This window comes from Gekko japonicus, unplaced genomic scaffold, assembly GCF_001447785.1.
Source record: "Gekko japonicus isolate JY-2015 unplaced genomic scaffold, Gekko_japonicus_V1.1 scaffold578, whole genome shotgun sequence".
NCBI lineage: Eukaryota > Metazoa > Chordata > Lepidosauria > Squamata > Gekkonidae > Gekko > Gekko japonicus.
Genome location: NW_015168668.1, coordinates 779,135 through 789,713, shown reverse-complemented (window position 1 = coordinate 789,713; position 10,579 = coordinate 779,135). Strand labels below are relative to the sequence as shown.

Here is a 10,579-nt window from a genome sequence, read left to right as displayed (position 1 = left end):
AAAGGTCAGATGTTGGTGGCAAGCTACCTGAGGGTGGGGGGGTGGAAGCCTCTCCAGGTGTTGAGAAAAACCTAGGATGGCAGAGCAGAATAGGGCCTGCTCAGACTGGCAGCAACTCTCCGGGTTCTTAGACTCCAGGGTTTTTCACATCACCTACTGCCTTTAACTGGAGATGCTAGGGATTGAACCTGGGACCTTCTGCATGCCAAGCAGATGCTGTATCACTGAGCCACAGCTCCTAAAGCAAATGATAGTTCTTGCAGTTTAAAATCCACATCATAGTAAAGCCTGCTTAGAGGGAGGGGGGGCTGTAGTGCTGGGGAGTTTGTGCAAGTTTGTGACGTCACAGGCTCTGCCCCTCCATACACGCCCGCTGCTTGGCTTTGCTACCTGCCACAGGGCAGGGGGCGGGGGCTGCTGAGCTCTGTGAAAGAACCGGCTTCACCCCACCCCCTTCCAACGAGAGGTCTTGACATTTAGCCCAACTAACAAGCCATCTTCTTTGCCTCCACCAGAACAAAGGAGTTGTGCATGTGGCGTACAGCCAAGAATCCCATCATTATAAACAAAAGAGTTGGGTTTTATACAACATGGGGGAAAGCTCAAAATCAAACTAAGCCCCCAAAGGCCTCTCTTATTTTATGTTTGCAAAGATGTGGGAGGGTATGGACACTACCCCGGTTCCCTCCCCAAGGATTCCATGCTTCATTCAAGGATTCCGTGCTTCATCCCTGCCCCGCCAGGCCTTGCTGCTTCCGACCGACTATCCCGTGATGCGCCTCCTGTCTTCCTTCCTTTTTTGCAGTGCGGGGGTGGGGAGGACCGGCGTCTTCATCACGCTGAGCATCGTGCTGGAGAGAATGCGCTACGAGGGAGTGGTGGACATTTTCCAGACGGTGAAGATGCTGCGGACACAAAGGCCCGCCATGGTGCAGACAGAGGTGAGAGGAGGGGGCTACATGGGCACATACCCCCCCCCACACACACACACATTATATCACTAGCACTCCTGTACACGCATGGAGGCAACTCCCTCGGGCTTGAGGTGATGCAGTGCAGAAGTTGCATTGGTGACAGTCTGTTTTGCTATGCTCATCTCCCCCCAGATGGTCTAGAGCAGGGATCCCCGACATGGCACCTGTGGGTACCTCTCCTGGTGCCCGCCAAGTGTCTTTAGAAAGTGGGTGTGGCCAGCTGGGGTTTTTGCCAAGCAAGGCTTCTCATTGGCCATTGGGGATTCGATTGACGATGCATATTTTTCAGCAGGGCTTTTTTTGTAGAAAAAGCCCAGCAGGAACTCATTAGCATAACAGGCCACACCCAACAGCAGAAACCCATTAGCATAGTAGGCCACACCCTGACAGCACAGCACATTAGCATAGTAGGCCACACCCCCATGTCACCAGAAGTGTTGTCATCCAGCCACACCCACCTTTTGCTTCTTATTCTGTTTACCTTGTTTGTTGTCAAAACCCAGGGCTTTTTTTGTAGCAGGAACCCTTTGCATGTTAGACCGCACACCCCTAATGTAGCCAATCCTAATGAGTTTCTGCTGTTGGGTGTGCCCTGTTATGCTAATGAGTACCTGCTGGGCGTGGCCAACTCAGGAGCCAGCCGGAACTCTGTTCCTGTGCGTTCCTGCCCAAAAATAGCCCTGTTTTTCAGGCATTTTAGGTAAGGAGCTGCATCTCATCATCTATGCCCTGTGCCAATATTATTTCCAGCCTGAATCCACCCATAGCGGAACTTACCGCTGATGTATATTTCATATGCACTTTACAGTAAGGCACAGGGAAGGGGAAAAAAACCTGACCCAAAAACTGGAATCAAGAAGCAAAAGGGTGAGAAAAAGTCTAATGAGGGGCCAATATTAAAAACCTAGTTAAAACTGATAATGTACAAAAATACAAGTATTTATTAGAAAGACAGTTAAAAACATACATAAGAGCCCAATGAAAGCCTCATAAAAAAGTATAGCCTAAACACAAGGGCCAGTATGCATGACCTGACGCGTTTCTGCCCTATTGGGGCCTTCTTCAGAGGTCAAACAATATCGAGGTACACATAACTTACATACATATTGCAATAAGATAACCAATAAGTGAAGAATTAGAAATTTCCAGTTAAGGTCCAAAAAACACCTGTGTGGCTATCGAAGTCAGAGCTAGAGTGTCCTCAAGCAAATAGCAGACTTTCTTCTCACTCATATGCACTTTACCACCGTTCTACCGCTGTCGCTATGGAAATTGTTTTTAATAACTCTGTTGTGTGTGTTACACTGAGATTTATATTGTTGTCTTATTTACTGTTGTTTTATTTATTGCTATCTTATCTGTTTATTGCTATCTTACGTAAGCCGCCCTGAGCCTGCCTCAGCGGGGAGGATGGGGTAAAATCAAAATCAAATAAATAAATAAATAAATAAAACGTTGCTTCGGCGGCAGCTGCCCCCACCACCACCACACAAGCATCTTCACTGGGTGACTGAAGGTCAGCAGAGGCAGCCGTTTTGTAGCTGGCTCCGCCTCCCGTGGCCAGCCATTTTGAAGCTGCAGTTTTGTGGCGGCGCCCACCGTGCTGTGTCAGAATTCCAAAGGTGCCCCCAAGCTGAAAAGGTTGGAGGACACCCAATTCTAGAAGATGACTGGATCAGGAGACAGAACCTTGCGCTGCCAAAGGGGCCACCGCAGATTTGCCGCCGTGTCACACAGAACGTGACCGCTCAACCAACTCTCTTTGTACATTCGGCCGCTCCCCCCCTCCCCCCCATCAAGCCCTGAGTCACCGAGTGTTTGGACACTTCCGTGCGAACCAGCCCCGGGCGTCTTTCCAGAGCAGCTGGGGCCGGCTGGGGCTGAGGGGACTCTTCGAAGCTGGCGGAAGGCTGCTGGGGATGCTCTCAAGTTTCTTGATTATGTTTTGTCAACAGCACTTAGCGTGTTTATCGTCTCGCTTCACGTACACTGTCTCGGGAATCCTTACAGCGAGCGTGCAGTTTGTGGTTGTGATCCACACCGTGCAGATGACTGGGATGGGGGGGAGGGGCTGAGCTCCACTGGGGGCCTCCCAAAGGATGGAGAGGAGCAACCATCCGTCTCCCTCCCCAGCCCCTGAGTTGAAGGCTTCCCCCCCTAAGTTAAAATTTTACACTCCGACATCCAAGAGGGTTACCTCAGCTTAGTCGGAGAGGACTCTTTATGTTTCCCACTGGGATAAACTTGTCGAGCTGCAGCTACAGTTCCTCAGTCTCTCCTTGGATTCTCTTTATGCGGCTACTAGGCAGGAGGCCGTAAGAATGATCAGGAAGCATCTATTCAAGTACGATTTTAACAGCACCATCTGTAGAGCACGGCGTCTTTGTTCTACTCAGTTTTTTGGTATTCTCCCACCTGGAGAGCTCCCCGATTGCTGCTGGTATTTGACCATTCGTTGCTAGAGGCATGCCTTTTTTGTCGGCGCCCCTTCGTGCCCCGCCGTCTAGAGTTTTGCCAGGGAGGTGTCTTCAGAGACCATCCTCTGATACAGGGTGTGCGGCTGTGGGGCAGGCAGTGCAGATGGCCCTGTATCCCGTTGTCCTTTGGATGCAGTCATTTCCCTGAGCCTAGTAAAGGTAAAGGTTTCCCTTGCTCGAAAGCCAGTCGAATCCGACTCTAGGGTTGCGGTGCTCATCTCCGTTTCCAAGCCGAAGAGCCAGCGCTGTTCAAAGACGTTTCCGTGGTCATGTGGCCGGCATGACTAAACACCAAGGCGCACGGAACGCTGTGACCTTCCCACCGAAGCGGTATTTATCTACTTGCAATTTCTTGCTTTCGAACTGCTAGGTTGGCAGGAGCTGGAACTAGAGATGGGAGCTCACTCCATCATGCGGCATCCGGGTCTCGAACTGCTGAACTACTGACCTTCCACAGCCTGCAGTTTAGGGTCTTAACCACTTGAGCCACCGCAGCTCCTTCCTGAGCCTAGAAACCTTTTAAATTCTTCCTTTGCTCTGAAATAGAGATCACACGGAGACATCACCTCTTTTATTACAGGATAATCGCAGGCCTATCACTCTTTTAGCTGCGAAATCTGATGTATCCGTGATGGATTTTCACAGCCGTTCAACTGAGGTCTAGCTTTTTCTATATTTTAGTCATCTCCAGTTTGGTGTCCTGGTTAAGTGTATGGACTCTAATCTGGGAGAACCGGATTCGATTCCCCACTCCTCCACTTGCACCTGCTGGATGACCATGGGCAAGCCGTAGTTCTGATAAGAGCTGTTCTCGAAAAAGAGCAGTTTCTGCCAGAGCTCTCTCAGCCCCACCTACCTCACAGGGCGTCTGTTGTGGGGAGGGGAAGGGAAAGGAGTTTGTAAGCCGCTCTGAGACTCCTTTGGGTAGTGAAGGGTGGGGTATAAACCCAATCTCTTCTTCTTCTTCTTCCTTAAATCTAATCAGTTAAGAAGCTGTATGAGGTAGTATGGTATAGTATGACTCGAAAGCAATTGGAAAGAAGAGACCTTAGCCTGTTTACACCCCTCCCCCTTTGCCTCTGCTCGGCAGATTCAGTAGGTTTTTGTATCACTTCCCAAACCTGCAAACTGTATTGGACCAGAAGCAGAAAGTGGCACAAGGAAGGTGTGCCTAGACACCACTGGAAGGGAAGCATCTTTCCTTCCACTTCCAGTGCAGTAGTCTGTCTGTCTCCAGCCTCATTCTGCTTCTGTGGTTAAGGGGAGATTTAAACAGGGACTTCCTGGCTCACAGCTTAGTCGAAAGCACACATGGGAGATGGGTCATGAGCCCTACTTAAAAAAACAACAAAACACCTGTTTCCATCTTACTTTTCAGTTATTAGCCACATAGCAGGTTCAACCCCTAGGTGCACTACATTTAAATTTGCCTTTAAACACTCAAAAAGGACAGCAGAGCACAGGAAAATGTGACATGGGGAAGGGGACACGCTAGAAGTGGCCCCACTGGTGGACCTCCTGATGGCACACGGTATTTTGGCCGCTGTGTGACAGAGTGTTGGACTGGATGGGCCATTGGCCTGATCCAACATTGGCTTCTTATGTTCTTAAATTATGCTCAGGGCTTTTATGAGGAGAGGGATTAAATGCACATGGGCTTCACTCTGCTGAAAGGGAGTAGTTTCGTTTTGTTTCACTTTTGTTTTAGATTCAATCTATATATCTAATAGTGAACTGGACCCCTCTGTGCGGATCCTTAAATCCGGACATCGGGGGCACTTGGAGGGAGGGAGAGGTTTGTGCACACGTGGGGCAGTCCCCACGTGTGCACAAAAATCCTAAATGGTGACAAAAATTTCGGGGGAATGTTTAAATCCCCCCAAAAGTGCCAGAGCGTTCCGTGCGCATGGACACGGAACGCTCTGCGACCAAGGCTACCGCCGCCGCCGCTTGGAAGGGAAGTGGCGAGCCGGGAGGGGGGGTAGAGTGGCGAGGGCCGATCGGCTCGCCCTCGGTTCGGAGCCGGGGGGTGGGGGTGGGAAGAGAGAGAGTGATCCGCGAGGCCCAGCGTGCCCAGCGGCACGCCGCTCGGCCGTCGTTTCGGGGCCGGAGGGGGGGGACGGCGAGGAGCGGGGGGGAAGGCAAGGGGGTGGAGGACACGGGGGAACCAGCGGGATGGGGGGTACTTACCTCCTCCTGCTGCTTCCTTTTCCTCCCCCCCCCCGCGAGGAGGGCCAGCTGGACAGCGCTCTTGAGGAGCGGGGCGGGCTACCTCTCCGGGCTGTGGGGCTCGGAGCGGGGGGGGGAGAGAACAAGTGGAGACCCAACTAGAACACAGTAGGCAACATTTTGTTGCGGGTCTCCACTTGTACCTTTTATATTTATTTTCCTTGAGGTTGGCCCCTTTTGCCATCCAAAGGAGTTTAATAATTTTGAATGGCCACCAGATCAGGTCGCTGTGGCTATGGCGGCGAGCTGACTGAGACATTTAACTTTGATAAAGGGGTTAGGCTGGGCTGCCTTTTGGGCCCTTCTTTTTGGTCACTCTATATAGGAATTATCTCTCGTCTTGCTTTAAGAAGCTTTGCCATCCATCCCATTTGGCCAATTGCAGTATTCCGGTTCTGCTTTATGCTGATGATACTTCTCGGCTCTCTCGGACAAGAGTTGGTCTGGAGAGATCTTTAAACATTTCCTCGGAATATTGTATTAAGGAAGGCCTGAAAACAAACCACCAGAGAACGAAAGTAGATGTTTTCTCCAGAAAAGAAAAGACAGAATCCCTCAGTATTCATATGGACTCCGCATGGAGAAGAAATTCAACAAGTGAAGGAATTTTCATATTTGGGTATCCTTTTCACATCTAACCTAAAATGAGAGCCTCGTCGGTCACTGATAAGGAGAAAAGCAAAAACCTGTGCCAACGGCATACTAAACTTTTTTCAAAACAGTGGTGGGAACCGATGTTCCTTCTAAGCTGTGGAGTCTTCTGAGCAAAAATTCTCCTTTGTGAGCCGCTGGCATTAAAGTTGTGAGCGAGCGGTTTGGCTCCTGCACAAACCAGTTTGCTCTGGAGCCCTCCTTCCTGAGCGAAGACCAAAATGTCTGAGCTGGAGGCTAAAAAACTAACTCACACTAACCCAGCTTAGAGGGAACACTGGTGGGAACTGTATTCCAGGTGCTGTTCAAGTCTTTAACCTAAAAATCATTCCTATTAATCCTTTACGGAGTAGCCATAAGGTTTGTGTCGGTAAATGAAAACATCTTTTATATTTTCTGAGAAAATTATTAAACACCTCTTGGTGTGTGGCCAGTTGGGGCCCTCTGTTCAGAACTTGGCCAACCCTCCGTTGAGCGTTTAGACTGTTCATCGAGTCATACTTGAGCGGCAAGGGCTACCTGGCACTCCTGAAAGAAGACTCTTATAGGTCAATGTGGTTTAAGACTGTTTCTGAGAAACTGTTGGCTCTTGACGTTAACCTGGACACTATCCAGGCCCTGGGGTTTCATATAGTATTTGCGTTGGTGAGAAATCGTGTAAAATCAATCGATCACCAAAGCTCTGCCTTTAGAACATGCCGCACCTGTTCATCCCAATTTTTTGGTATTCCACCTCCAAAATCTCTTCTCTCTTACACCTGTCTGTTGTCTTCCCAAAGCCTGTTAAGGGAGTATATTCTGGCCAGACTAAATGCTCACTCCTCAGCAGTTATGAGGGGTAGGTTCATGTGTTGACCTTATTCAGATAGCACATTACCTTCTGGAGTGCCCTTTGTACGCTAATCTCAGGAGGCGTTATATTTTACCGTGTTTGCGAGTTCATTCAGACATATATTCCTATGACTTAGTTACCTTTTTACTTTCTGAAAGGGATCCAAAAAGAACTCTAGCCATTGGGGGGAGGGGATTACTTGGGTGGTAAGTGATTAACAACAGCTACCCACCACTCAGGATCAATGTATCATAGACCTTTTATTGGATAAAAAGGGAAAGGAAATTATGCTCAAGATGAAGAAAATGGGGGAAAGAGAGAATGTTTTTCCTCCTTTTCCCATAAGACAAAGACATTCCAAGAAGTTGATGGGCATTTGATTTAGGACAGAGAAAAGGAAGTCCCACAAGCGGCAATTGGCTTGTAATATTCATGCAGCACATGGGACGACTGCAATTTGACTTTAAAAGGGGTTAGACAAATTTGTGGACAAAGACATGTTGAGAAGTCATAACCAGTGTTCCCTCTAAGCCGTGGAGTCTTGTGAGCAAACATTCTACTTTGTGAGCTGCTGGCATTAAAGTTGTGAGCGAGTGATTTGGCTACTGCATCGGTTAGTTTGCTCTGGAGCCCTCCTTCCTGAGTGGAGACAAAAACATGTGAGCCGGAGGCTAAAAAACTGTGAGCTAGCTCACACTAACTCAGCTTAGAGGGAACATTGGTCATAACTCTCTGAATGCCACTGCTGGGGGGCTTTGGTCTCCATGTCCTGCTTGAAGGACTTCTGGGAGCATCTAATTGGCCACTTTTGGGAACAGGATGCTGGCCTAGGTGGACTGTGGATTCTGATGCAGTGCAGAGCTGGTTTGATGTCCGCACAGGTGGCCTTGCTTGTTATAACCTCTCCCTCTCTCTTTGCTCTCTCCCATTTCCCGTTCTCCAGGACGAATATCAGTTTTGTTATCAAGCAGCGCTGGAGTATCTGGGCAGTTTTGATCACTATGCAACATAAAAACGAACAAACACACAAAAAGCCATCCATCTTGCGGACTCTTTTACCACTTAAAGTCCCCGGAAGTCCCCTTCCCCAGCTGGAGAGGTGAGCTTGACCTTTTTTTAAAAAACAAACAAACAAACAACCACAAACTGAATCAGAAGAACGTTTCCTTTTTTATTTTCGTTTTCCATTTTGGACACTCCAGTGGGGAAAAGAGGAGCGAGCCAGGAAGTAGTAGAGGAAAAAATATACTCACAACATCCCCTATGGCTCCGGGACCCCTGTGCATTTGTTTTGGTTGTTGGTTTTTTTCCTTTTCATTTTTTTAAGAACCTGGACCGCAAAGAGGGGGGGGCGGCTCAGGAAGAAGATTCCTTTTTAAGTGGCGAACTTGTTCTTACCTCATTTGGTGTTCACGGTGTGGAAGTGACGGCAGCACACAGACAGCGCAGAACTGATCCAAACACTTAATGAAACTTTTTTTTAAAAATGAGAAAATACCCTTGAGAGGGCCCCCACCCCACGCACCCACCTTGGAAAACAGCAGCCTGGTTTTGGGGGGGGGAAGCCGAGAGAGGCTGAAGAAAGATCGCCGAGGAAAGGATTGGACCGTGGCAATGAGGATATTGTTGTAGGCTTCAGTTTACATACTAATCTAGTTGAAAAATCTTTACAGGAAGTCACTTGCAGGTTCGCCAAAGGTCGGGGTGGGGAGACGAGACACACACAGAAAGGCGGTGAATTATTTCGCACCAAAAGAACACATCGTACAAAGGTTATCCAGGGGAAACTTCTGTCCTTCTGGAAGACTCGGGGTGTTTCTGCCACCATGCAAACGAGGGGGGGAGGTCTCTCTGCCCCCTCCACCCATTCTCATAGCTCATCCTTTCAAAACTTGGAACATTCCCCATGTATTCAAATTCCTCAGTTTTCTGTGTCAGAAAGCAAAACCACCATGCAATAAAGAGTCTCTAGGGGACCCGAAACACAGGATCTCGAAAATGAGGGACGGGCATCCTCTTTTTTTCTATACATCCCTCCCCCCCACCAGCCCCACATCTCCCTGTGCTCTGGTCATTTTTGGTTCATTCCCACTTACCTCCCCTTTTCCAATACGAGGTATGGAATGTGTTTTGTTTCTAATGAAGGGAATCCTCTACTCACACTGCTGAATCCACTTGCACATCAAAATGAATTTTTCCGACCACGTATTTTAGTGGGTGTGTCCCTTCCCGTACCCCCAATGCCAAAGAGGAAAATGGCAGAGAGGCCCACATGGGGAGGGGGTCGCCGAGCAAGGGGAGGCAATTTGTACTGCTAGCAGGATTAGACCGAAGCAAAGAGAAATGGCTGGAGGGAATACCTGCGAGGGGCTTTCTTTAAAGCTATCGATGTAACTTAGCAAGTGACATTATTTTTTTTTGTTGCTTTTTTTTCCCAAATAGTGTATTTTTTTTCCTTTTTAAAAAATATGTAAAAAAAATTACAAAAGATATCAGTCAATGAATTTACAAAAAAAAATTACTTATTTGTTCATATTCTGTTCAAAGACAAGTCTATTTTTTCACTGTAGAAATGTTACGTGTAATGGCTGTGGTACATGAGAGACGCATCATGTGGAAAAAACGCTACTTTACATACTGCTTTTTTTTACCATTTAAAAGAAGTTTAATCCGCTCATGTATGGACGACGACAAAAAAAAAAAGTTGCTGCTTTTTATATTTCTTCTCCCCCCCCCCTTTCAAAAAGGCATATCAAGTCTTCGGAAGGCGTCAGGTTAGAGGCGTGGGTGCGGGAAGAGCCAGTTTGGTGTAGTGGCTAAGTGTGCAGACTCTAATCTGGGAGAACCGGGTTTGATTCCCCACTCCTCCACTTGCACCTGGCTGGACGACCTTGGGCAAGCCGTAGCTCTGATAAGAGCTGTTCTTGAAAAAGAACAGTTTCTGTCACAGCTCTCTCAGCCCCACCTACCTCTCAGGGTGTTTGTTGTGGGGAGAGGATGCCTGTTCTTCAAGGGACCAATGGCAAGAGGGGAGATTACATTTAGAAGGCTGCGTGTCATGGAAAAGACTGGGATTTGGGAGCCACGCCAGAATGCGGAGAACCAGAGGAGCAGGGCACTGGCGGCACCCCGGGGAGGGGACGACACTAGCCCAGTAGGTTCTCCGGCAGCCAAGGATAAGGCCCCTCAAACCACGTTGAATGCGGCTTCCCAGCCCCACGGGGACTGCACAGTCCCCTCCCCTTCAAGAAACACCCGGTCGATAGCAGGCTTATCAGAGCCGCGTCCCAGGCCGGAGCACTGGGCTCAGTTTGGTGGGCCAGGATTTGTGGGGCCTTGTCCACAAGTTTAGGATCAAACAGCATGCTATGCTGGCTGTCCTGTTTCGGGGTGGGGGGAGTGTTCCTTTCCCAATG

At 48.8% G+C, this 10,579-nt stretch overlaps 1 protein-coding gene across 1 annotated transcript in view; it reads left to right on the top strand.

The window, feature by feature from the left end:
* PTPRS (protein tyrosine phosphatase, receptor type S) overlaps positions 1–9,528 on the top strand; it is a 179,752-nt gene extending 170,224 nt beyond the window's left edge. The window contains exons 30-31 of the mRNA XM_015415315.1: positions 806–941; positions 8,107–9,528. Of these exons, the coding sequence (XP_015270801.1) occupies positions 806–941; positions 8,107–8,175 (205 nt within the window). The 3' untranslated portion in view covers positions 8,176–9,528. The remainder of the gene's footprint in view (positions 1–805; positions 942–8,106) is intronic.
* The last annotated feature ends 1,051 nt before the right edge of the window (positions 9,529–10,579 follow it).